Source organism: Eschrichtius robustus, chromosome 8 (genome assembly GCF_028021215.1).
Source record: "Eschrichtius robustus isolate mEscRob2 chromosome 8, mEscRob2.pri, whole genome shotgun sequence".
NCBI classification, from domain to species: Eukaryota; Metazoa; Chordata; class Mammalia; order Artiodactyla; family Eschrichtiidae; genus Eschrichtius; species Eschrichtius robustus.
Window position 1 is genome coordinate 118535494 of NC_090831.1, and position 27143 is coordinate 118562636.

A 27143-nucleotide genomic window follows, 5' to 3' on the forward strand; every position below is an offset into this window, starting at 1 on the left:
ATCTACTAACTCCCTCAGCAAATTTCCAAACCCGTTTTGTGAACACAAGGAAGACACAGTGATTCTCCCAAGGGTGGATGGGCTGTGGGAGACTCGGGAGCAAGCTTGCGCTGCCCCCTCTGCCACTGACACCTCCCCGCAGCCATGAGTGACGGGCCAAGACGTAGGGCCCCTTTCAGAGAGATGCTTACCCTCTCCAACTCTTCCCTCCCACCTCTCTCATTCCTCCCTAACTTGGAAAAGCATTTTCTAGTCTGCACGGTGGTGCTTGAGATAGAAGTGAAAGGACAATGGTTCCCCAATCACATATTCTTCCAAATCTGTTCTATCCTACACCTGGACCAAAGTTTTTGAACTTAATAGCTAAGAATTTGAAACCTTTGGTGTTTGGTTCCACCATGAGAGTCTCCCCAAAATACAGGTGCCTCCATTCTAGCTCCCCAAATGAGAAAGGATCAAAATAAATAAATAAATCGGCCCCCCATCCCTATAAATACAGTGCCTGCCCACAGGCCCCCTATGCTTTCACCTCTTAAAATCAGAGAAAAACGTGAATGAACACCAACAGAAGATGCTACCAAATCAATGGAAATCAATAATTATGTGCAAGAAATTTGGGGAGATGTTATTTATTACAAACCTGTATAACTTGGGACAAAATAAAAAAGATGAATTCACTGCTTTGTAATACGTGAAAGCTGCTGACAAATACTACTCTCCTCTATTAGTAGAAGTAACATAAGTAACGTGACTCTCTTACTGAAGATGCAGAACTTGTCAAAGAACCTTGTTTTCTGTCTCTGTCTATTATGAATAAAGTCATTCTTGTACCAGTCTTTGTGTTGAATTTTGCATGAATTTTAATTTCCCTAAACAATGCTTTCTTGACTTTGCAGTATACTGCTTTGTCTGGTGCTATTTTTAAACAAATATGATTTAATAATACAATTTTATAATAAAAATAAATCTCTCACTTTATTTGAAATAAAATTAATTTGGGATTAGGGAAATCCATTTTATTATCCTTCCATTTATATTATAACAATTATAATAGGGCAAGCACACTGGCCCAAAGCCTCAGGGTCAAGAGGATTTGGTAGATACTGTAACACTGAAAAGTGCATACATACCTGTTTTAAATGGGCAGCCACTATTCTACTTCAAACGATTCACCATGCAGACCCAATATTGCCAAATCTTCTAATTTTTCAAGAGAAGACAGATTTTTGTGTGTACATGTATGTAATCTCCTAAATTTAGATGTTGACCTATAAGATAAAAATTGATCATTAGTGGACTAATGCTGTCCAACATTAGGCAGTACAAGACAAAACACAACTGCAGGCCAGATTTTGCTTTATGTTTCCAAATGATAAGAGACAAAGTGAGAAGAAAGGAAAGGAAGAACAAAGTAAAAAGAGTGACATGTGCAAGAAGCAGAAAATAGATAGAAAGAGACCAGACTAGCGAATAGTCTCTTTTGCTTCACTCCTGGGCCTGTGACAATGTACGTGACACCCGTGCCTCTGGCTTTTCCAGTTCTGGGTCACCTCTGGGTAACCAGGGGGGTGGGGCAGGGTACCTGGGAGGGGTTGCTTGACAAGGAAACACTACTTGCTGTTCATTGTCACTCTCCAGAATGAGAACATCAGCAGGGCCTCAAAAGGCTGGTCACAAAATGAGACACCCCACCTCCCAGGTATCTTGGAACTAGAAGTTAGGAGATTGGGTTTTCTTGTATTTGGTATTTTTAAAATCAGAATTACTGAGGTAACTGAAAAGAAGGCTACTGATCATATCAAGCTTAAGAGGCTCCCAAGTGAAAATGTAAGGTCACCAGCAAAGACTAAATTCTGAGTTCCTGGGTCCTCAAGCACATATTTCAGAGAGTCCCTCACCTCCTAAATGGCAAAAAAAATCACACACACACACATACACACACACGCGCGCACGCACTCTCTCACATTCGTCCCTTTATAGTTCAGACAGCTTGGGACTTACTCAGCTGTAAAGAAAAATGTTTATGAAAACACACTCTTTTGATAGCTTTCCTAAGTGATATCTATCTAGGACTATTTAAGGTTGGCATAACTGTTATAGCAAAACAAATTTGATTTTGAGGTTTCATTTCAATTCCTAAAGAATAGAGAAATATACATTTTTTCCAAATACTACGTGCATCCATACCCACTGAAAAACAGAAAATTGATTTAAAGTCATCATGTCATTAATATGAACCCTGCCAAGAAAACAAACTGTATAATCTCTCTCCGTGCTTATTATAAAGAAATATTATCTCATTGTTTGCAAAAGCCAAAGGCAGCAGAGAGCTAACAAGAGCTTTAAGGATAACATCCTTATCAATACTGTATGTTGCCCTACTTTAACCAGATTAAGTTCTCTCCACTCCTTCCTCCCTCCCTCCCTTCTTTTTTTTTTTTTCCTTTCTTTCTGTAAAACACACCTAAACTTCCAGATAGGCCAGAATACCCTGTCTTTGAATTGGTTGGCTTTAGACAGAAAACAGAATTCCTAAGGGATCCACTTTGCAAACTCTACACAACACCCTTGTCCCCTGAGAGATGCGGAAAGTTACAGTGTGAAGGATTTCTTTACCCACAAAATCACCCCAGACATCATCCACCACGTGGAGCAGCTGAGGGGATTTTGGCTGCCGTGGAAGTCCAGTCTGGAAGGCCCAGTACAGGGCCAGGTGTCTCAGACCTGGCTGAGTCCTTGCAAATGAGAACTGGCCTAGCAGCTGGCGTCAAGCCAAGGGCAGGGATTTGAGAGGCACCAGATCTTCCCACAATCCACCACCATCTTCCCCTCTAGTACCTCAGTGTCTGCTAAATTCCACTGTGGTTCCTGCTTTTCTGGGAGAGAATTCCGCTGGAATTCTCTTTTGTTATTCTCTCAGGCATGCTTTACTTTGGGCTCCTAAGCCAGAAGCATCTATTGAATAAGAGACAAGAAACCATAAGTTCAATCAACCAGTAACAAGTCTTGAGTTGAGGGAGGGGGACAGACACCAAGGGCAGAAATCTGAAGCCATCGGGGCAGGAAAGGAAGGAAGAGACGCTGAGAGGGAAGGAGCCCTCCACCCAGCTCCTGTTTCCCTCACCCGTCTGGAGAGAAGCGGACTCCTTAGAGGAACGTGGAGGAATGGAAATTTCTTCCACACTCAGTAACATGGGTTTGTGGGAAGAGGAAGGGATAAACAAGATGGGGGGCCAGTCCCCAACCTGTGAAGGCTGGGGGAGCTCTCTGGACCCCTTCTCTAGACCGGAAGGCAGTGCCTTCTACAGGAGAGGTGAAAGTTGGGGGGAAACGCCCATCTCTGGGGTCCTCTCCGGGGAGGTCACAGGTTACAGGCAGTTAGACGTTTCTATCAGTGGAAGGAAGACAGAAGCGTTCTGGAGCCTGGGACACAGCTCAGGTGGCCCACGCAGGGCAGGCCCAGGCAGAAAACAGCAGCACAGCAGTGAGGGGTGGAGAACAGAGCAGCAGGTACTGGGAAAGGGAAGGTGTGAAGGTGCTGAGCACGGAAGACAAACTTGGCTGGTCTCGTCGGGAGAAGCACTCTACTTACAGTTCCCACCTGGGCCTCTGGGGATTATCCCTGCAAGCAAGCAACCAAACAAAACATCTTCCCAGAGCTTTCCAGAGGAACTTTCAGGGTGGGACCCTTCACAGTTTGGGGTGCAGTATGGCAGAGGTGCTCTGTGCCTGCAAAGCTAGCCTGTCAACCAGCCTCACTGAGGGGGAAATGGACTTTTTTTTTTTTAAGTTTCTGGTTTGTCTCTCATTTGGTTTTCCTTATTGTTTTTAGTAAAGTGTTTAGAGAATGTTCTGCCCTCTCTCAGTTGCATCAGGAGAAAATAAGAGAAAAGTGGTTTTGAAGACAGTTCAAAGAGAAAAAGAATCAATAATCCCCTGGGTTGGGTTGGGTTCGGGTGTGGCAGCAGCAGTGAGAGGGGATCCGAGAAAAGAATTCCAAGGTGGAACATTAATGGAAAAATCTCATGTCAGTGGCAGCTACGCCCCACTCCCCACCCACACCCCTCTCCCTGCTGCTCCGCAGTCCCCGGAGTCCAGATGACTTAAGCTTGGGGTCCTGGCTCTGCTACTTTCTGGTGTGTGACACAGGCATGTTAGTGCATGTCTCTGAACCTCAGTTTCTGTATCTGTAAAATGGGAATAACAATAATAATACCTACCTCCTAGGATTATCTATCTCACCCTAAGAAATGAGCGAGATAAAACCTGTCTGGTCCAGAGTAAGCTCTCAATAAACATTTGCCATTTATAGTCTAAAGGTAAGGGATGTGAGGTTGAGAGGTAGGTGTCTAGAATGAGGACATTCAGAGCAGGCCAGATGTGAAAAGCCAGAGCCCAGGTTGGGCCGGATGCACACAAAGGGCTAGGCCCATACCAGGGCCTCCGGCAAAACACAGTTCAATCTGCAGCAGCTCAATCACTCCAGCGGGGAGGAAGGGAGGGAGAGGGGGTACCCTGAAGTATTCAGCTCCTGCACCCACTCCTGACAACATCAGAAAGACTCCAGGGTTTATAGCCCCCTGGCAATTATTCAAGTCCCTATTTTGAACAAAGCAGGGCACTAGGTCAGGGGTCAGCAAACTTTCGGTTGAGGGCCGCATAGTAACTATTTTAAGCTCTGTGGGCCACATGCAGTCCCTGTCACAAATACTCAACCCTTCTATTGTAGCACAAAAGCCACCAGAGGCAACATGTAAGTGAATGGGTATGGCTGTCCTTCAACAAAATTTTATTTACTGGAACTGAAATGTGAATTTCATATAATTTTCACGTCATGAAATATTCTCTTGACTTTTTTCAACCATTTAAACATGCAAAAAGCATGTTCAGCTCATAAGCGCTACAAAAACAGGCGGTGGGTCAGATTTGACCCACAAACCACAGTTTACCAACCCTGCACTTGGTACTCTCTCCAACCCAAGGGAGCACCAAAACCTACCATCAAACCCCACTTTTCTTCACTGTAAACCAAAGACACTTATCATGACAATTTTTGCCATGCTTTGAACATTGCAACTTTTCGAATATTTCTGCCACTTCTAATTTCTCCAGGTTTTGTCCACATCTTTGCAATCCCTAAAGCACAACCCTTTTTTTTTTTTTATATCTTTACTGGAGTATAATTGCTTTACAATGTTTTGTTGGTTTCTGCTGTACAACAAAGTGAATCAGCTGTATGTATACGTATATCCCCATATCCCCTCCCTATCCCACCCCTCTAGGTGGTCACAAAGCATCGAGCTGATCTCCCTGTGCTATGCGGCTGCTTCCCACTAGCTATCTATTTTACATTTGGTAGGGTATATATGTCCATGCCACTCTCTCACTTTGTCCCAGCTTCCCCTTCCCCCCTCACCCCCGTGTCCTCAAGTCCATTCTCTACGTCTGCATCTTTATTCCTGCCCTGCCACTAGGTTCATCGGTACCTTTTTTTTTTTAGATTCCATATATGTGTGTTAGCATACAGTATTTGTTTTTCTCTTTCTGACTTACTTCACTCTGTATGACAGACTCTAGGTCCATCCACCTCACCACAAATAACTCGATTTCATTTCTTTTTATGGCTGAATAATATTCCATTGTATATATGTGCCACATCTTCTTTATCCATTCATCTGTCGATGGACACTTAGGTTGCCTCCATGTCCTGGCTATTGTAAATAGAGCTGCCATGAACATTGTGGTAGATGACTCTTTTTGATTTATGGTTTTCTCAGGGTATATGCCCAGTAGTGGGATTGCTGCGTTGTATGGTAGTTCTATTTTTAGTTTTTTAAGGAACCTCCATACTGCTCTCCATATTGGCTGTATCAATTTACATTCCCACCAACAGTGCAGGGAACCCTTTAATTCTTTGTGAAAAACAAACAAACATCTAATGCCCTGGTCCCCTCTCTGTCACCACCATGATGCTGTTAAGGACACACACAGAGTCTCCAAGTGAGTTTTTATCTAAAGCTTTGAGAGATACTACCCTGAAGCTATTCAATCGATAACAAGGAGTAAAGACTGGCAAACCAGTCCCTACAGGGTCCCTGGGAATGTTTTGAAGGCTATGCCTCCAGCTCTGAAATGATCACGCCCCTGCCAACTCCCGCTGTCAGACTGGACATTAGGCTGCCATTCTCTTCGTGGAACTGATCCAGTGGGGCAATGTTTGTATCTCTGCATTCTTTCAGATGGGGGGTAAGTGGCTGGCTTATTATATGGTGGCAGGAAAGGCCTAGAGTCAGTGTGGCACATGGGAAGGACCTGGAAGATCTTTGCTGTCAAAGATCTAGATTTGAGTCTTCACTTGGGTGATCTTTGGACAGTCACTAAACCTCTCTCAGCCTCAGTTTCCCTGTCTAAAAAACAGAGATAATCAGAATATCCACTTCAAGGGGTTGTTTTGAGGTTCACTGGAAATAATACCTATGTGCATAATAAACCATAAACCTCCATACAAAGGTAAGGGTATTTATTCATTCAACAAAAGTGTATGGAGGACTTCCCTGGTGGCGCAGTGGTTAAGAATCCGCCCGTCAATGCAGGGGACACGGGTTCGAGCCCTGGTCGGGGAAGATCCCACATGCCGTGGAGCAACTAAGCCCGTGCGCCACAACTACTGAATCTGTGCTCTAGAGCCCACGAGCCACAATTACTGAGCCTGCGTGCCACAACTACTGAAGCCTGTGTGCCTAGAGCCCGTGCTCCGCAACAAGAGAAGCCACCGCAATGAGAAGCCTGTTCCCACAACGAAGAGGAGCCCCCGCTCGCCGCAACTAGAGAAAGCCCGCGTGCGGCAACAAAGACCCAACACAGCCAAAAAATTAATTAATTAATTAATTAATTTAAAAAAAAAAAAAAAGTGTATGGAGCATATGGGCTACTCACTGAACTGGATGCTGAGAACTCAAATGTCGAGGCAACAGAACGTTCCCTTCCCCAAGCTCAGAGGCTACGAAGGAACAACTCATTAAACTACTGTGTGGGAAATACTTCAGTGGAGGTCTGCGTACTGTGGGGTCAGGGCTGTGCCTCAAGCCTCCAAGGTTCACAATTAAAACTCATTCTCTACAAATTATTGTAAGTCCTGATCTTCTTGCTTTATCTCCTTCTGGGTTGGAGAGAGAGGAACTCAGGTCAGAATCCTTATCTCTCAGACTCACTGGCCAGTTAGGAAAGATCAGGGCTGAGAGAAGAAATGTTTCCCTGAGCATCCTTACAAATCCCCATCAGCGCCTAAGGATGCAAAAGAGACAGCGGTCCTATTACATCCAGCCCTCCCTAGGGAAAGCTGCTGTTTACATCTCCTCCCCAGAGCCCTCAGAGCCGGCAAATAAATCCATAGTTATTCAAACCAGATGCTAGATAATATATCACAGCTGGTGGCCCTGATTGCACCTGGGACCATGAACGACAGAAACGCTTAGCAGGGAGAGGGTGGCAATTCAACTCTCAGAAAAGACAGGAGACCTCACAGGATCCCAGTTTGGTTTCTAATCTCATCTCACTTCTCAGTGGAATAGAACCTCAATTCACTGTATTGAACCTCATCAATACAGTGAGAAAAATGCTTACCTTTGGACACAAAGGTCCAGAAAAAATGCCTTGGAAAACACAGACCAGCCATTTGGGGGGCATATCTATATGGGGCCCTGCCACCCTCCAGCATTTGCTCCTAGCCATGACCTGGCTCCCCCAAAGAACAACGGAGTATCTGTCAGGAGATCTATATGGGGGCGTGGGAGGGAAAAGCTGGGTTCTGTATCCTTTGTTGAGGTTGGAGACAGAAGGAACCATGGTTTAACTCCTACCCCCACCCCCTCACTTCCCACCTGCCACCCCCGATTCCCTGCCCTAGCTGGGGACCTATCCCAGGCTCCCCATCCCATGTGAGAATGTCCTAACAGGCAGTGGCATCAGGAAGCAGAACTGGGCAAAGCTCTCTCTATGTGCTCACGGAGGGTGTGGAGACAGCAACAGAAAGTAGATAAAGTCACGGGCAAGCTCTGGCCACAGAGGGATTGAGGTACCAGAAAGGAAAGGCCACGTGACCTGGTGGGTCTCTGGTTCAGGTGCACCTGAGCAGACTAAGCAACGCTCCAGCCAATCGGTGCCCAGACAGCTTGGTCGATGAAGCTCCAAGTCCAAGCTGCAAACCTGAGACAATATACAGCCTGTGATCTGCCCTCCAAGCTGCCTGAGGCAGCCTTCTGACAAAAGCAAACCAGCCACGATCACACTGGAAGACTAACTCATCTTTCTCTTCCCCGGAATCCCGGCCCAGGATCTCCTTCACAAGGCAGCGGAACGAAGTCCAAGTAGACTCCATCCATCGGTTAATTACAATGAGGAAGATGAGCAAGGAGGCTGAAATCATTTGCTCTGGAGTGTCTTAAGTTAGCTGTGTGTTTATGTTCTATATTTATTATGTTTATTTTTGACTAAGATGTGCTCAACCTTATGTGAGATTTATCTTAATGTACAAAAATTAAATATCTCCAAATACTGCAAGATACGGCTTTAACCTTTGCGTGAACTAATCAGTTGTTATTGACTAAAATGCCTTTGCCTTTGCAGTTTATCTTATTATGAGTTATTTAACTAACTAATTCCCGTAATTCCCATACCTAATATCTAAAAATACTAATACAGTTTGATTTTTTGGCACTGATTATATTCACTGTACCTGATGGCAAAAATTTTTGTGTTGTTTTGTGTTTTCAAAGGCTAAGTAACTGAAGAATGTGTCTGGCAAGTCCTGATCTGAAGAGGTCATTCTAAAAAGTCAAACCCTATGGCCTGAGTCTCTATCCTCTCTGGTCCTCCATGACAGGGGACACTGGGACCACCCCCTCTTTTAAAACGCTCTACTCTTGGCTTCAGAATCTGTTCAGCTGCCTGGTTTTTCTCCTGTTTCCTTATCCATCAACACCCTTCAAACATAGAAGTCACTCACAATTTGTACACTTCATCTGCTGCCACCGCTAAAGTGACCAACCATCCAGATTTCAAAACTGAAATTTCCACATCTCAGAAAAACCTTCGGATCTGGGCAAACCAGAACAGTTGGTCACCCTAGCATCACCCAAGTGACTGAGGCGATATTCAGATTTCAAGTATTACCTTCCAACTGCAGTCATGCTATTCTCTCCAGTGCCCTTCCTTTACGAGCAGATATGCACACACTTGAACTTTGCACATGCACATATATGCCACCTTCTTAAAATCCTCCAATGGGTTCCCCTTACCCACAGATCTTCAGATTGGCATGCAAAGCCCTGCAAACTGCATCTCAGGCCTACTTTTTCTGACAGATCTTGATGCTTTATTTTATTCACTCTACGGAATATAATCACTTACAAGGGCTTGGTTCTCTTTTTAAATTTTAAGTATGGAAAATTTCCAACATACAGAAAAGAGAAGAAATATAAGAGGATCCTCTATGTATTAAGCCTCAAGTACCATCAACATTTTGTCAGTACCATCTATTGAAAGTTTTGAGTACGGTTATTCTATGAGTCAAATATTTCTAGTAGCTTTAGCCCAAAGGATTCTGTGGGTTCTAAAGTAGAAAACTGTAGCAACTTTGTGTCATTTCCCCTAAATGCCATGACCATTCTCAGTCTGTGATTTGATTGCCTGCAGATCGCCATATGTGTGTTCTCTGAATTTTAGCTCTTCCAATTCTACTTTGCCCATTTCAACAATGGTTAAGTAGGCCCCACTGTATTTAGCTTAAGTTCTTCTAGAAATGGTTCTGCTTGTTTTTCCTGACTCCTCTGTCTCTTTGGCCATTTGTGATGCAACACAGACCCTGCAACTATTCTGTTTTCTCTTCTCATAAAGCAGTTGAACAATTTCACATTACTCTTCAATATGTCTGTCTTCATTTGAAGGAGTTCTACATTAGTCATAAACTACCCGTTTCTGTTCTCATATAAAAAATCAAGAAGAAAAGTCTTAAGATCTCTTTATCCCCCCCCGCCCCCGCCAAACTAGGTTTTAATTACTTTCCAAATCTCTTTTCCAGCTTTCTCAAAGAAAGCTTAGTGCTGTATGTCTGCCTTCTCAGACATTTTCACCTAGGGTGTGTAGGCAAATTGGTTCTCTGGAGAAGAAAGAAAAGAAAAGAAAAGAAAAGAAAAGAAAAGAAAAGAAAAGAAAAGAAAAGAAAAGGAAAGAAAGAAAGAAAGAAAGAAAGAAAGAAAGAAAGAAAGAAAGAGAGAGAGAGGGAGAGAGAGAGGGAGGGAGGGAGGGAGGGAGGAAGGAAGGAAGGAAGGAAGGGAGGGAGGGAGAAAGAAAGAGAGAAAGAAAGAGAGAAAGAGAGAGAGAAGGAAGGAAGGAAAGAAAGAAGGAAGGAAGGAAGGAAGGAAGGAAGGAAGGAAGGAAGGAAGGAAGAAAGAAAGAAAGAAAGAGAAAGAAGGAAGGAAGAAAAGAAAGAGAGCGAAAGAAAGAAAAAGAAAGAAAGAAAAAGGAAGGAAGCAAGGGAGAGAGAAGATGGAAAGAAGGAGGGGAGGGAAGGAGGGAGGGAGGGAGGAGGGAAGGAAGGAAAAGAAAAAGAAAGAAATCCCTAATCTGTAGAATTTTCTGATTTCCATTGGGTAAATTCTCCCACCATGATGGACTTTGAACTACCAAGGAGATGTCAGTGGATGGATCGCGGGGAAGAGGTGCACACCATCTACGCCCTCTTGGCGGTAGGAGCCAATTACAGCCCCACACTCCCTCTTCCTCTCGGGCAAAATAGCAGAAAGATTGTACATACTGATTCCAGAGCTACACAGTCCAGATTTTAACACAGTAGTACCTCTGTGACCTTGGGCAAGTTGCCTAACTCCTCTGAGCCTCAGTTTCTTCATCTTTAAAATAAGGGTAATAACATGTCTGTCTCATGGGGTTACTGTCGAAACGTGCAAAATTCTTAGAATAGTGCCTAACATACTGCAGCCACTGTACAGTAACGCATTTCCTGTTATTACTTGGGACTGAAAATCAAATGGTGTTGTATAAATTTATTGCCACTAGATGGCACCCTCCTCATTTCTGTGGCAAAAACCCTTTCCGCAGAGGTATTCGCAATTCGATATGAAACAAGTCATTAATTCAATCATAGGAATGAACTGACAAAAATTTTCCCCTTTCATCTCCCAGTTTAAGCTTCATACTTCCCTCTGAAAATCCATTAGGAACCCAGCTATTGACCCTTGAGTGTAGCCACCTCTAAAATTCTAGGCAGGACTTCCCTGGTGGCGCAGTGGTTAAGAATCCGCCTGCCAATGCAGGGGACACGGGTTCGAGCCCTGGTCTGGGAAGATCCCACATGCCGCGGAGCAACTAAGCCTGTGTGCCACAACTACTGAGCCTGTGCTCTAGAGCCCACGTGCCACAACTACTGAAGCCCACCTGCCTAGAGCCCGTGCTCTGCAACAAGAGAAGCCACCGCAATGAGAAGCCCACGCACCGCAACGGAGAGTAGCCCCCGCTTGCTGCAACTAGAGAAAGCCCGTGCGCAGCAACAAAGACCCAACGCAGCCAAAAATAATAATAAATAAATTTTTAAAATAAATAAATTTATATTAAAAAAAAAACTCTAGGCAGAAGCTATTAATATTTTCAATCTTATAAGAAATCAAACCAAAGTCACAGTTGTCCCTGTTACAGAGGGGTCAACTCCCTGATATTTGCTCTCCTCGTCTCTCTCCTCTTGCTCAAAAGAAGACAAGATGGCTTCAAATATGATGTCCATTACCACATCACTCGTTTCCCTGCCCAGAAAGGAGACCTAAATCAGTTGAACAATAGTTCAGTTCTATAAATATTTACTTAGCTACTGTATATGTGAGATACTAGGCCAAGCAGTAAGGATATAAAGGTAAATAAGAATCATATAGGAGCAAGGAACTTACTTATCAACAAATCTACTAGATTTTTCCAGAAATAAAACATTAATTTTTAAATGAACTCAACAACTTATTTCTAAAACTTATATAGAAGAATAGAGGCATCTACTAAATAATAAGGCATACTAACCTCAACCAGATATGAAGGCATACTACTAAGTTATAGTGAGACTAATACACAGGAAAATGAGCATAAGAATGGACTCATTTATCCATGGGAACTTCAGATATGATAACATGTGAACCACATATATGTGCGCAGAGGACAGATCATTCATTAAGCGGTACTATGAATGAGGCTCACTGTTTGGAAGAAAATAAAGTTGGATCCCTTCCTCTTACTTTATACAAAGGTAAATCCAAATGGATAAAAGACCTAAATGTGAAAGGTAAAATTAATAGAAGAAAATATAGAATAATTCTGTGACTAAAGGGTGAGGAATGGCAAGATCCCAAAAGCTCAAAAATTGGCTGGAGTTCCATTCAATGAAAGGCACAGATGACAGTCAGGGAGAAAACATTCACAACATAGGAGACCACTAGCTAGACTATACAAGGAAAATTGGGGTACACACACACACACACACACAAAGAGGCAGAGGAAACTCAAACGCACAACAGGAGAGGTCCTAATCCTCACCCTCACCTGTAACCAGAAATATCCAAGTTAAAACAACAATAATATACTACTTCACGTTCATCAGAATGGCCCAAAATTACCAAATGTTGGCAAGGATGTGAAGAAAAGAAAGCTTGGTGCTGCTGGAAGGGGTGTGAAATTGCATCGTCATTCTGGAGAGCAATCCGTCAGGACTTGGTGAAATAAAAGATTCACACATGCTTTGACTCAGAAACTCACTCCCGGGTACATTCCAAAAAAGAAACTGTAGCACAAGTTGATGGGGGATAGAGATAAGGATGTCTCTCACAGCACGATTTGTGGAGGTAGGAGCTGAAGGCACCCCGAGAGAGGAGACGGGTCAGCAAGGTACAGTGGGTGCCCAGTGCAGGATGGCACGGAGCAGTCACACTCAGTGAGCTAGAGGGACAAACAGCACTGTGGAGAGGGTGTAGAGACAAGTGGAAGAAGTGAACAAGATCTGTAGCCCACAGAGGGGCAGCAGGAGGTATTTCGGGGGGTGATGGAACTGTTCCATATCTTCATTGTCAAAATAAACTGTATGCCACGCAAACAAAAAAAAGATCTGTAGCCCAACACCACCTACGCATATGGAAAACACCTCCCACACAGAACAGCGGTAGAACAGCTGTGGGATGTCATCACCCACAGCAGCGCGTCTGGGAAAGGCACAGGGCAGGGCTTCTGGAGCCAGACCACTTGGCTTCAAATCCTGCCTCTGCTGCTTACTTGCTCGGTCACCTTGGGCAAGTCTCTCAACCTCTGTGTTTAATCAGTTTCTTCATCTGAAGAATGAGAGATAATAATAGTAACTAACTACTCACTGGGGTTCTTGTGAGGATGAGCAGAGTTAATAAAAACACTTCATGCCTGTCAGTAAGTGCTGAGCGGTGATGTTGTTATTACCCATAATAATATGAGTGGCAGAGCAAGAGTGGAAGAGAAAATTAAATTAAAAAAACAAGTGTGTGGACTTCCCTGGTGGCGAAGTGGTTAAGAATCCGCTTGCCAATGCAGGGGACACGGGTTCGAGCCCTGGTCCGGGAAGATCCCACATGCTGCGGAGCAACTAAGCCCACGAGCCACAACTACTGAGCCCGCGTGCCACAACTACTGAAGCCCGCGCGCCTAGAGCCCGGGTTCCGCAACAAGAGGAGCCACCACAATGAGAATCCCGTGTACCGCAACGAAGAGTAGACCCCGCCTGCCGCAACTAGAGAAAGCCCGCGCGCAGCAACAAAGCCCAACACAGCCAAAAATAAATTAAAAAAAAAAAAAAAAGCGTGGGGACTTGTATGTATGATCATAGTGAGCTATGAATTGAAGGGAATGATTAACTTAACTCGGTACCTGAGTTTAAAACACACAAACACACACATACACACGCACACCCCAACACACACGTCTTCCTCCCTGCAGAAGCTTGCAATACAATGGGAAAAACTGAAAATTTCAATATACTATGGCAAAGACATGGTAAGAGAATGCACAGGGCACTACAAGAACCCAGAAGAGAGACATTTAGCATAACCTGCAGGTTCACAAAGGGATTCTGGAGGATAGGAGTCTTGATGGGCAGTATGGTTTAGGGCTTAAGATTTGGGACCTGAGTTAGGATCACAGTTGTGCTTCCTACCAGCCTGTATGATTTTTGGCAAGTAAAATTCCCAGAGTAAAGACACCTAGAAAACACCCATCCCTAAGAATATATTATTAGAGCTCAAAGACCCCAGCAGAACCTCACCATAACCTTAACTGTGATCAACACTCTCTCAAGGTAGTTCACAACTCTTTAAGAACAATCCCTAAAAGTGCATATTGCCAAGCATGTGTACCGTAACCTAAAGGCCTAAATATGCATCTCCTCCCTGGTTTGTTTAGAGCATGGAGTGGGGCAGGGCTGTGGCATTCTTTTGCAGTCCTCATCAAAGGAAGGGAACAGACAGTGGTGATCATGTCAGATCTTGGAAGCAGAATGGAGTGATGACTGTGCTGGCCTTCGAAATCAGGAGGCATAACCGGTCAGATGCAAAGGATCTTTTGAGCAACTGGCCCATGAGTGGCTGCAAGTCGGCCCACACACCATCATCGGCACGTGTACTGTTGGCTACCAGCTGCCGCATTAAAAAAAAAAAAATCCACCAGACACACACATTGAGTCAGTAGCTAGAATGTTATTTTGTCCTAAGGATGTGTTTCTTGGTCCAAGAAAGGGACTCGATCACTGGAGAGTTTACAAATCCCATTTGCAAAACACTCGCTAGGTTTGTTCATTTTTCTCATGGAAGGAACACAAATATAGAAATACTTGAGTGGCCTGAAATTTGCTTAGGGAATGACCTTGGAAGGAAAGAAGGAAAAGGACATCACAGACATTCTTTCAGGCACAATTCCCATGGACAGAGCTGAATAGTATGTTCTCTAGCAGTTTTGAAACAAAAATCTGGTCAGGGAAAGAACACAAGGTGCATTCTTTGAAACTGAGAAGTTTCCAACCCAGGAAGTGGCCACCAAAGTTTAGGGTCAAGTTCACAGAGACCAGCTCCAAATTCCACAGGTTCAATTCCCACCTCCACCACTTATAGGCTTTACGATTTTTTGCAAGTTTCTGAATCTCTCCATGCCTCAGTTTCCCCAGCAATAAAACAGGGACCAGGGTGATAATAGTACCTACCTGAACAGCCATTTGGGCGGACAGTTTGTCAGTTTCTCAAAGAGTTAAACATAAACTGATTGTTAGACCCAATAATTTCACTGCCAGGTATCTATCCAAGAGAAATAAAAACATTTTCACACAAAAATTTGTATGCAAATAATCCTGGCAGCGTTGTTCATAATGGTAAACAACTGCGAATAATCCAAATGCCCATCAACTGGTGAATGGATAAACAGAATGTGGTCCATCCATGCAGTGGGGTGATTCAAACCCTGAGAAGACATCTAGTAATTATATGACCTGAGAGGGTTCCTCTGTGGGCTTCCCTGGTGGCGCAGTGTTAAGAATCCATCTGCCAATGCAGGGGACACGGGAAGATCCCACATGCTGCGGAGCAACTAAGCCCGGGCGCCACAACTACTGAAGCCCACGCGCCAAGAGCCCGTGCTCCACAAGAGAAGCCACCGTAATGAGAAGCCCGCGCACCGCAACAAAGAGTAGCCCCCGCTCGCCACAACTAGAGAAAGCCCGCGCCAGCAACAAAGACCCAACGCAGCCAAAAATAAATAAATTAAATAAATAAATTTAAAAAAAGAAAAAGAAAAGAAAGTTCCGCTGTGCCAATTTTCAGTCAATACCCACTCCTACTCCAAGCCTCAGGAGAAACCACTGATCTGCTTTCTGTCTTCTCTGAAAATTTCATATAAATGAAATCATATGATATGGAGTCCTTTGCATCTGTTTTCTTTCACTTAGCATATATTTTTGTCACAACTGGGGTTGGAGCATGCTACTGCCATCTAGTGGGTAGAGGCCAGGGATGCAGCTAAACAGCCTACAATGCACAGGACAGCTCCCACAGCAAGAATTACCCAGTCCAAAATGTCAGTAGTGCTGAGGTTGAGAAATCCTGCTCTAGTGGAATCAAAGTGTGAATCGATGAACCAATGAATAGTTTTTTACACTTGAATTTAAGGACTGTCTCTCAAATTCTAAGAAAAATCTCTAAAAATATTTCAACACCTCTTCCCTTTCCACAATTTGACATTTGTTGCTCTAATATTTTTAAAGAAGTCCCCAGGATGGGCAAAATGTCAGAATTATTATATCAGAAGCACTGTGATACTCCGCACAGATCACCTTTCAGACATGACCCCCATCTCGTGGGGTGTTGCCAGCTGACAGCCTGTAGGTGGGAAGTCACCTCAGCCAAGGTCAAGCTCTCTTCCCAGCACAGCTTACATCCTATGACAGGTTTATTGGGGGAGGGGGGCAGCAGGTAACAGGCCAGCAACTCACCCAACTCGGGGTAACTCTGAAGGGCCAACTCAGCTTCAGAATTCCTTGGGGGTTGGCTGAGGCCTTTGTTAAGACAGCATCACAGCCCAGCATCTCTCTCCTCCCCTTCTTGTCCCTTCCTTTCCACAGGTGTCAATCATAAAATCAATCCCTAATAGAGCTCCTTCTCTCTAATCTCCAGGAGTCAACCTCCCAATTGTGACAACTGGAAACAATGGCTCTGGCTTCTAAAATTTATTTTGGAATATAAATATTTTTAATGTATAAAAGTCTAATCTAACAGTGACAGAAAGACTCACGCAAAGTAACCTCTAGTGACAGAAAGCAGGTCACTGGTTGTTTGGGGATGGAGGGGGTGGTTATTGCCAGGGGACACAGGAAACTCTGGGGGGTGATAGGTATGTTTACATCTTGATTGTGGTGATGGTTTCACAGGTGTATGCATATGTCAAGACTTAGCAAAGTTTACACATGAAATATGTGCTGTTTATCGTATGTCAGTTATACCTCAATAAAGCTGTTTTGGAAGGGGGAAAAAAAAGAAATTATCAAAGCCTGAAAGGGAGTCTTAGAAATTAAGAAAATTATGTATAATCCCTAATACAGCTATTTTCATTTTTTCCATTGTTTTTCTGTTTTTGTCCATATGTCCAATATGTGCGTATTTTACAAGGGTATAATGACAGCATATATTAGCTGTTCTCAGCTGTGATGTTGTCACACTGGTATGTCCTCATGAGCTACAAGATGTTCCAACTAAATTTGTTATTGATCGCATTTAAAATACCTGGTTTGCCAAGGTTTACCTCTTTTAATATAGCACAGCATGTTCCAAGATTAGAACCATAATAATGTCAACTTGAGTCCCTTGCATTTCGGTGTGGTTTCTTATGTGCGGAAGCTAGCACACAGAATTTCACATCACCCTTGGCATATCCTTAGGAAAATGTCAGGCGCTGAGAACCAGTGATGTAAATACTCAGTTGTATCTTGGAAAGTATTATAACTTAAAACTGTGTCACGGGGCTTCCCTGGTGGCGCAGTGGTTGAGACTCTGCCTGCCAATGCAGGGGACACAGGTTCGAGCCCTGGTCTGGGAAGATCCCACATGCCGCGGAGCAACTACGCCCGTGGGCCACAACTACTGAGCCTGCGTGTCTGGAGCCTGTGCTCCGCAACAAGAGAGGCCGCGACAGTGAAAGGCCTGCGCACTGCGATGAAGAGTGGCCCCCGCTTGCCGCAACTAGAGAAAGCCCTCGCACAGAAACAAAGACCCAACACAGCCAAAAATAAATAAATAAATAAATTAAAAAAAAAAAAAAATCAAAAAGTAGTAAACATGATATACAACAAAAAGTCTCCTTCCTGCCCTGCCCCCAGTCACCTAGCTTCCCTCCTCAAATGCAGCTGATTTTATCAGTTTTTTAGCTCTCCATCTATCAGTATCAATGAGCATATATGGGTGTGTGTATATCCACACACTTAGAGAGTATTTAAACCCTGCCAAAAAAGATAGCAAATTATTTGCACTGTTTTACACCTTGTCTTTCACTTTTTAATATACAGGCTATCATCCCATATTAACACATAAAGAGCTTCCAAATTCTTTTTAAAGTTGAAAATATTATAAATATTAGTGTATTGAATTAGACCCACATGGATGAAGATTTAGGTAGTTTTCCAATCTTTTGTTATTACAAACAACGCTGGAATAACCGCACAGCACATCATATTGCATGTAGGTAAACATGTTTATAGTATAAATTCTTAAAAAGGGAATTGCTAGGTCAAAGGGTGTGTGCATTTTTAAAACAGAGAGATATTGTTAAACTGCCCTGCTTAGAGGTTGTACTGATTTACACTCCCACCACTTACATAAGACAATGACTTTCCATGGATTCCTGCCAACTACCTGAGTCATAACCCTTTTTGATCTCTGCCAACTTGATAGATGAAAACATATCATAATGTAATTTTAGCTCACAGTTTTCATAAGTGTATACAAGCAGGTTTGTGTTTGAGAGCCATCTATTTGTCCATTTCTGTGAATGTTCTGTTCATATCATTTGCCTGCTTTTCCACTGGGCTTCTGTTCTTTTACTTTATTGATGTTTTAGCTCTTTGTACACTAGGATAACTACCTTTCTGACTGTGAAATGAACCCAAATATTTTTCCCAGTTATTTTTTGACTTGCTGGATTTTGCCAAACAGATTTTTTAAAAATTTTATGTAATTGAATATATAAATCTTTTCTTCTAAGGCTTCTGCATTTGGTACTAGTTAGCAAAGCTGTTTCTACTCCCAGAATTTTTTTTAAAGATTTTTTCCCTTAAGTTCCTCAGGTACTTTATTGGTTTCTTTCTCTAACATTAAATATTTGATCCATCTAGAGATGTTCCTTGTGTAAGGTGTGAGGTATGGGCCTGGTTACATTTTGTTTAAAATTACCAGTTGTCCCATACCATTTAATAATCCATCTTTTACTGATTTTTAAAAGCAGCTTATTTAAAGCATTTCTGGTTTCAAATATGTAACTCCAAATTACACGATTAAAGCTCTAGCGATGTTTTGAATGCAGGCTATTTCACTGACTTGTGTGTGAAAGCTGGGATTTAGTTTCCATACGCTACCCTTTCTCTCCCTCCTCCAAAGCTTGATAAGTACATCATGTTTAGTTCCTCTGTTACTAAGTACTATTAGTTACTTTAGCTACCCTAAATCATTGACTTATACCACTATTTCTAGTTCCAACTAATCAGTACCAAGACACTCCTTTCAGCAAAGTGCAGATAATTCTGCACAGAAGTGTACATATTTTTTGTTGTTGTTCCCACTCCATATTACCCACAACAGGGCCCAATCTAATTCATAATAGTGATAATAATAATGGTGCATGAGGCAGGATATAGAGACTCAGATCAATGTTTACCATTCTATGACTCTTTAAATATCCACGAGTCCACAGTGATATAAATAAATCATCAAATGAATGAATGAGTGAATGGGACAATTCTCCTTTCAGAAGAATTCTAATTAATAAATGTAGAAGAAATGAGGTAAATAGAAAACCTCGATTAGAACACCACAGTAACCATTGCTGCAGGCAAGTTCTACTGATAAATGATAAAACTGGTAGGTGAAAGTTTAAGGAGGAACAAGACTTATGCAAGCCTCAAAGTATCTCCCCCAAAATATGTCTTAATTACTGTGATGGTTTTAACATATGTCCACAAATTCTTTGATGTTCTTCCGTCCAGAAGGTGGGTTTAATCTACCCAACCCCTAACCCCACCCCTAGAGTGGGCTGCACTTAGTGACTTCCTTCCAAAGAATAGAACATGGAAAGGAGGGAAATACTGATCAACAGTTACCAAGTGATCAAAGTTAACATCACTGATAATAAATCATGTTTATGTTGGAAACCCCCTGACTCGAGTGGAGGAGAAGAGCACTTCACCTCTGTGGTATACTTCCCCCAAATCCATAACCCCAGCCTTGGCCTGAGAAAACACCAAACCCAAACTGAGGGACACTCTACAAAATACTTGCCCAATACTTTTCAAAAGTGTCAAGATCATGAAACACAAGAAAAAGCCAAAACACTTTCATAGATAAGAGGACTGGTGGCGCAGTGGTTAAGAATCCACCTACTAGTGCAGGGACGTGGGTTCGATCACTGGTCCGGGAAGATCCCACATGCCGAGGAGCAACTAAGCCCATGTGCCACAGCTACTGAGCCTGCGTGCCACAACTACTGAAGCCCATGAGTCACAACTACTGAAGCCCACGCCCCTAAGAGCCCATGCTCCTCAACAAGAGAAGCCACCACAATGAGAAGCCCACACACTGCAAGGAAGAGTAGCCCCCGCTTGCTGCAACTAGACAAAGCCCGTGTGCAGCAACGAAGACCTAAAGCAGCCAAAAATAAGTAAATAAATAAAAACTTGAAAAAAAAAAAAAAGAGGAGACTAAAGAGACATGACATCTAAATGCTGTGGGGTACACTGAACTGGTTCCTGAAGCAGAAAAAGTCATTAATGGAAAGACGGGTGCAGTATGAAGCCTGTAATCTAGTTAATTTTTAAGTGTTAATTTCTCAGTTTTGATGTTATACCATGGTTATGTAAAATGTTCACATTAGGGGAAGCTGGTTGAAGGATATGCAGAAACTCTTTGTACTACCTTTACAACTCTTCTGTAAGTCTAAAATTATTTCCAAATATAAAGGTATTTTCAAAATAAAATCTTATTACCGGGCTAAATTAGCTCTTGGATACTTTTAAATTAATATCAGTATTACTGGGAAAACAGAGTATAATTTTTTTTAGTTTCAGTGATCATCAAGCAATTAGTTTAATGTGAAAGTGAGTGAAGATAACCACATTTCTCATTCTATTTTCTTTGTTTTACTCTATGTAAAGGTTTCCACTGTGTCCTTGTATTCTGAAGGCCTACGATTATTTTTCCAATGCGCACAAGTGAGAAGTGGAATGTTTACTATGTTTTAAAATTCATAAAATTAGTAATATTAAAAATAATTTTAATAAAATTAAATGGAACTTAGAAAGTTCTGTTTCTTTGCATTAAATGTAATCCCAATATAAGACAATATGACATATTTACCGGTAAAAGTAGTGCAGACCATTCCCATTATCCCTCCAATTGTCGTTGCAATAAGGTCTTCTTTCCTTCACTCACTCCCAATACGTATTGGCTACCAAATATATTCCAGACATCGTCCTAAACTCTTGAGAAATTAAAAACAAAACAAACAAACAAAAGTATCATTGGGGCACTTCTTACTCTGCCCCAGTCCCATAACGTTCTTGTAAGTGCCAACTAACACTAATAACTAACGTGAATAGGAACTCTTTCACTCCTCACAAGTCTATAGGTAGGGTTATCATTATGTATCCCATATTTTTATGCCTATTTTTACGAGGGACGAGGATACTGTGGTTCAGAGAGGTCAATAGGCTTGCCAGAGGTGCACAGCTAAGCGAGAGGCAAGCGCATCTCAAACCACGTCTCTCTGCCCCACACTCCACCCCAGGGCAGGACGGTGACCACGAGGTGAGCGGGTCACCACAGCGGCGCTCTCCCCAGGGGACGCCCCTCACCCTCGCCCTCCGCGGCCGCCCTCGGGTAGCCCCCCTCACTCCGACCAACCGCCTGACTCTGTGCCGGTGGCCGGTGTCCCCCGCGAGGCTGCGCAGCCGGGGCGGGGCGGGGCGGTCCTCCGGGGAGGCCGGGCGCCGGGGCGGGGCCTCTGGGCGCCGGGGCGGGGCCGCCGCGCGCAGGAGGAAGGAGGTACCCGCCGGCGCGCTTCCGGGGCAGCGCTGGCTTCGCCTGCGCCCAGCTGCACCATGGGACCGCTGCCGCGGACTCTCGAGCTGTTCTACGATGTGCTGTCCCCCTATTCCTGGCTGGCCTTCGAGGTGACTCCGGGGGAGCCGCTTCGGCCGGGGCTTGGAGGACGAGGGCAGAGGGAAGGGCGAGCGAAGGGCGTAGGGACCGCAATCTCGTGAAATTCCTGGCGCTGCCCGACGCGGTTTAGGACAAGCAGATAGAGAGCCAGGCTGAAGGTCACTTTGTTGGTAAACCGGATACGATCGCTGGCTCCAGGTCGAACCCTTATAGCCTAAGGCAGGGGCTTCCCCCAGTGGTTAAGAAGATGATCAACTTCAAAGAATCAGGATATAAGACCAAGTCTTCGTAGCCCTCCGATTTCCGTTTGGGGGGGTGGGGGTGGGTGGAGTGAAGAACAGATAAAAACTGTCCACAGGAGCGAAGGTCCTGGGGTCGATTTCTAGCAGTGGAGAGAGTTTTGCCCTTTCAAACCAAACAATTTAGGACGTCCTCGTAACCCCTTGTCTGCGCCTATAGCTTCTGGCTGATGACTGCCGTGAAGCACCCTTCCCTCCCTCAGCCGTTTTCACTCTCTGTCTTCGCCCCCGCCCTGCAGGTCCTGTGCCGTTATAAGAACATCTGGAACGTCAGCCTGCAGCTGCGCCCGACCTTAATTGCCGGGATCATGAAAGACAGCGGTATGAAGGCAGCAGCGTTTTCGGCAGGGATTTGAGGGAAGACTGATGGCAAAGGCCCAGGGGAGCGGCCCTCCACTGGGTCTTCATGTTGGCGGCAGCAGCTAGTAACATGCCCTCTGCCTGAAACCCCGGTAGGGGTCCCCCAGTCCTGGGACCTTTAGGTCGTCCCTCACCAGTGAGCCCAACTTTCCACTTGCAGGAAACCGGCCGCCAGCTTTGCTTCCCCGCAAAGCCTTATACGTGAAAAATGACGTTAGGCTCCTGGGACAGCATCTCCAGGTTCCCATCCACTTACCCAAGGATTTCTTCTTTGTGGTCTTTGAAAAAGGTGAAGAGAGTGGGATATAGATGGGGCCTCAGGTAGAGAGGAGTGGATTTGGAGATTGCAGGGCCAGAAGGGAGGGGTTCGGGTGATTCCATTAAGTGAAACAAGCCTTGGGAAAACTCAGGATCGGAGTTAAGCGAGCAGAAGGTTTGGGGATGTCAGGGGCGGGAGCGCAGGACAAACGGGTTACCAGAAACTTGGGTGGGAGGCTGAGGGCGTTGGAGCACTGGGGGGTGTCAGAAGCAGGAAAGAGCTGGTCTTCCATGGGGAAACAAGCTAGAGGAGCCCTACCCCTGAGTGCCTCTGCCCCACAGGAAGTTTGACAGCCATGCGCTTCCTCACCGTCGTGAAACTGGAGCACCCGGAGCTGCTGGAGAAAGTGTCCAGGGAACTGTGGATGCGCATCTGGTCACGGGTGAGGGCGGGGCTCTGGGAACCCACTTGCAGGGAGACCCTGGACGATTCGATGACCCTGCCCTAGGCTCAGTCCAGGTCCTGCCTTCCCCATCGTTCACTGACCTAGTGTCCTCCATCACGCCCCTCACCTCGCCACCCCCTCGTACTGAGTGTCCTCTTCTTTCCAGGACGAAGACATCACGGAGCCCCAGAGCATCCTGGCCGTGAGTGTCCCCACTCCTCCCGTGGGGAGTCTGAGGACAGTTGACATCCGGGGGCAAAGAGGACATCGTTTTCTTATTGGGTAGAAGAGGTCATAGTTAGGGGAGAAAGGATCTTTGATAGGCCAAATTACTAAAGGGTTGGAACTAAGAGGGCTCGCGAAAGACTATCCCATGGTTGAAAGAGCAAGTGCAACATTCTACATATGGGTAGCACGTATTTGATGCAAGAAGTCAGTGGGAGAGAGGTGTTAAATGTTGGCACCTGCAGATGTGAAGTACTGGCAAGTCTTGGCCCCAAAGACTCCAACACAGACCTCACCATCACATCCAGGAGACTTTAAAAACAGGCTTTAAAAAGACAAAAAGAGATAACTGACTCAAGCCAAAATTACGCAGAAGCCTGAGTGAGAAAAATGGAAATAGCTCAAAACGTTAAAATGTGTGCCAGCCATAGATAGGGCTATAAAAAGTAAGTGTTTCTGCAGGATTAAATCGGGAAATTCAACACCATATTTTTTTTTCCCCTTAAGTTTACAAAAGGCAGTTGAGGCATATTCATATGTAATAGATAAAACAAGTCACAAAAAAGTTAAACATACAAAGCATGCCCAATATATCCTTCATGTTTTTATTCTTGCAAAGTCTATGCATAGGCTTGCTTTTTCACTTAATATTTAACAGTCATTTTCCATGCCATTTAAAACTCTCGGAAAGTATAATTGTTAGTTTCCACATAGCATTCCATTCAGTGGATTTGTTTACTTAACCACTGCCCTATTATTGAACCCTTGGTCAGAACACAGTTCTCTCATGTGGCCAAAGACAACGTCATGGATGACTTTGTGTTTCCCAATCCAGGTCGTGGAAGTAAGGTCACAGTGGTTGTCAACCCTGGCTGTATATTAAAATCACCTGGGCACCACCGCCCAGAAATTCTGATGTAATTGTTCTCAGGGATGACATGCAAACTGGGATTTTCAAAAGCTCCCCCAGGAGATTCTCATATGTGCAGCCAAAGTGAAGAGCCACCGATCCCAGCAAAGCCCAAACTGAAGCCTTCAACGTTCTCCTGAAGCCAGACCCTCATAGCCGTAGCCGTGTGCCTTGTCCAGAGTCCTCAGGAAATTCTATAGGAATTAGAGCCCAGCCCTTGATTTAGGAGTTCTGAGAAGTAGGAAGGCACGAGCCCCAGACTTACTGTCAGGGGGCTCAGATTCTAGCATTGGCTCTGCTACTAACAAGCTCTTCAACACTGACCAAGATATGTACCGTTTCTGGACTTTAGGCTCCGCATCTGTTGACAAAGTGGTCGGGAAGCTGGTCTCTAAGATGCCCTCTGGCATTAAATTTCTGCAACTATGCCTCTGCCACCCACTCTTTCCACCCATCTCATGATTTTGAAGGGAAAAACAGCCCCTGTTGGCAAGGATAGACCTCCATTCGTGGGTGGGTAAAGGCATTGCCAGGATAACGTGGGTACAGAAAATTAAAAAAAGAGTTTTTTCCTGAGATTCCCCTCCCCCACTAATGCAGACACAGTTGTGTTCTCTACCCCATCCCTTCAGGCTGCAGAGAAGGCTGGCATGTCCACGGGACAAGCCCAGGAACTTCTGGAAAGGGTCTCAACGCCACAGGTGAAGAACCAGCTCAAGGAGACCACTGAGGCAGCCTGCAAATATGGGGTGAGCAACTCTGTGTCCCCAGCCCCGGTGCTGAGACAGAGCGAGAATCTCGGCTAGGTCCCCATGCTCCTGTCCCAAAGCTGCTCCCCAACCATGAGTCCTCCTGGCTCTCCCGGACCGCCCTCACCCTCTCCCTTCCTTTCCCTGGACCCCAGGAAAGGAAGGGAGGGAGCTAGATGGTGAGAGAGGAGACAGAAAACTCTCCCTAGAGACGCGGAGCCTCTTATCGGACACCTCTGGCTGCTTTGTGTCTATGACCTCAGACCAGTATTGATGTGCAGCCTTCAACGGCAGCCCAATAACCACCTGCTCCATCACCCTCCTTCCTGCACGGTGACTGCTTTCTCCAGGCCTTTGGGCTGCCTGTCACTGTGGCCCACCTGGATGATGAAACCTACATGCTGTTTGGCTCTGACCGGATGGAGTTGCTGGCACACCTTCTGGGTAAGTTACAGGTTCATGCTGAGCTGCCCTTGACCGCACCCCTGCATGATATCAGTTGCCCAGAAGGATGGATTCAGAGCAAAAAAAAAGAATGTTCTAGGCCCTTCCAGTAATGGAACCTCTTACAGACACAGATGTGCCTGAGGTAGAATGGGGAGGGGCCACCTTCTTCCATAGGAGAGAAGGAAGCCTCTGGTCCTTGAAGCCAGGTAGAGGTCGTCCTAGAGAACCCCCAGGGGCTTGTGCGGCCAGCCTCTGGCTTGATTTTCTCCATCCAGGAGAGAAGTGGATGGGCCCTGTGCCTCCAGCTGTAACTGCCAGACTTTAACGAAGACCAGAAGCAGCAGAATTATTGGTATAAAAAAGCAGACTATCCTTAACCCTCCTCTACCGTGGGGCCCTGGGACTCTGGTCTCCTGTCTGATAGAGGTTCCTCTCCGGCCCTGGGGGATGCCGGGGACGGGCTCGGCAGTACACCATCTACCATTAGTCTCACGGCTGCTCTTACTTCTGTGCCTCACGAGTGCCTTTCGAGAGCCCCAAACTCTGCTTCCCACAAAATAAACGTAATGCCATTAGGCATCATATTTCTGGGTCTATGTCTTCCCTGGTGTTTGTGTGTTCTTTTTCCTGCAATCACATCCTGGCCATTCTAGGTGTTTGAGAAGACCAGCTCACTGTGTGCTCCCAGCCCCCTGCCCACCTGGGGGCAGCTTATGTGGAGGGAGCAGGAAACAGTCCCTCTTTCTCTTCTACAGAAGCTTCCTGAGTCTGTCAGAGACAGAAAACTAAGCCAGATTGATTTTGCCACTAACCAGTTGGGCACTGTCTTCTGACCAGCCATGGTGCCTGAGACAGGGCTGGGGCCAGAAGCCGCTGGGGAATGGAGGCTGCAGGGAACCAGAGCATGACTGAGCTTGCATCCAGATATTTAAACAGGGTCCAGCTACTCTGACCAGCAGAACCAGGACAAGGCCAGGCAAGGAGACTGGCCGGAGCTGCCATGGCCTGAAGAAGTTGCTCGTCCCTTCATGGTTCCTCCCCCTCACCCACAAAGCAGATCCCAAGGAAAACTCAGGGCTGTCTCCTGGCCTATTATGACCCCTGTTCCCTCCCACACAAACCTATAGCTTTCCCACTCCCCCAATTATTAATCCAAAGTCTCTGCTCTTTCTGTGCCCACTGTACAATAATCAGAATGCCTTGTGTTTCGATAGGGTCTGGGCTTCTTTGACAATACTCTGTTTAGAAGCTGAAACCACACTTGGATGCCTGTGTGGCGACTTAGATGGCTCAAGGGGCTTTAAGAGGAGATGCCATCTTCCCTTTGCTTCACTCTGGCTTTCTCATCTCATATCCCGTTTCCCCCTCTTATCCCCTATCACCTTCTGTCTTCCTCCTCTCCCCACTTTTTCATTATTCCATCATACTCCAGGATTTCAACTCATCCTACCAGGCTTACCTGTGAAGAATGTCAGAAG

General features: G+C 45.0%; 1 protein-coding gene and 1 long non-coding RNA gene across 6 annotated transcripts in view; one reads left to right on the forward strand and one right to left on the reverse strand.

The window, feature by feature from the left end:
• Positions 1-21781, reverse strand: part of LOC137768214 (uncharacterized) — a 188794-nt gene extending 167013 nt beyond the window's left edge. For 3 of the 4 annotated variants that reach the window (XR_011074734.1, XR_011074732.1, XR_011074731.1), the window contains exons 1-3: positions 21714-21781; positions 21168-21291; positions 1131-1268 (exon numbers count right to left, since the gene is read on the reverse strand). This is a non-coding gene — a long non-coding RNA (uncharacterized lncRNA). Of the gene's footprint in view, positions 1-1130; positions 1269-21167; positions 21292-21664 lie in introns of all 4 variants that reach the window. The other variant, XR_011074733.1, reaches the window with a different exon arrangement.
• Positions 21782-21828: 47 nt separating this feature from the next.
• On the forward strand, positions 21829-26249 carry GSTK1 (glutathione S-transferase kappa 1). 2 transcript variants are annotated; one of them, XM_068549594.1, is made up of 8 exons: positions 21829-21982; positions 22510-22591; positions 22791-22919; positions 23231-23331; positions 23501-23536; positions 25102-25218; positions 25569-25662; positions 25941-26249. In XM_068549594.1, the coding sequence occupies exons 1-8, from the start codon at positions 21911-21913 to the stop codon at positions 25988-25990; spliced, it is 681 nt and encodes a 226-aa protein (XP_068405695.1). In that variant the 5' UTR covers positions 21829-21910; the 3' UTR covers positions 25991-26249. The 2 variants fall into 2 exon arrangements, with proteins under 2 accessions (XP_068405695.1, XP_068405696.1); XM_068549595.1 differs by lacking the exon at positions 25941-26249 and having other exon boundaries at positions 25482-25616.
• The last annotated feature ends 894 nt before the right edge of the window (positions 26250-27143 follow it).

Coding starts and splice junctions, on each gene's coding strand:
- GSTK1 (XM_068549594.1), top strand. CDS start 21,911: ATGGGACCGCTGCCGCGGACTCTCGAGCTGTTCTACGATGTGCTGTCC. Junction 22,920..23,230: donor CTTTGTGGTCTTTGAAAAAG/GTGAAGAGAGTG, acceptor TCTGCCCCACAG/GAAGTTTGACAGCCATGCGC. Junction 25,663..25,940: donor GTTGCTGGCACACCTTCTGG/GTAAGTTACAGG, acceptor TTCTCCATCCAG/GAGAGAAGTGGATGGGCCCT.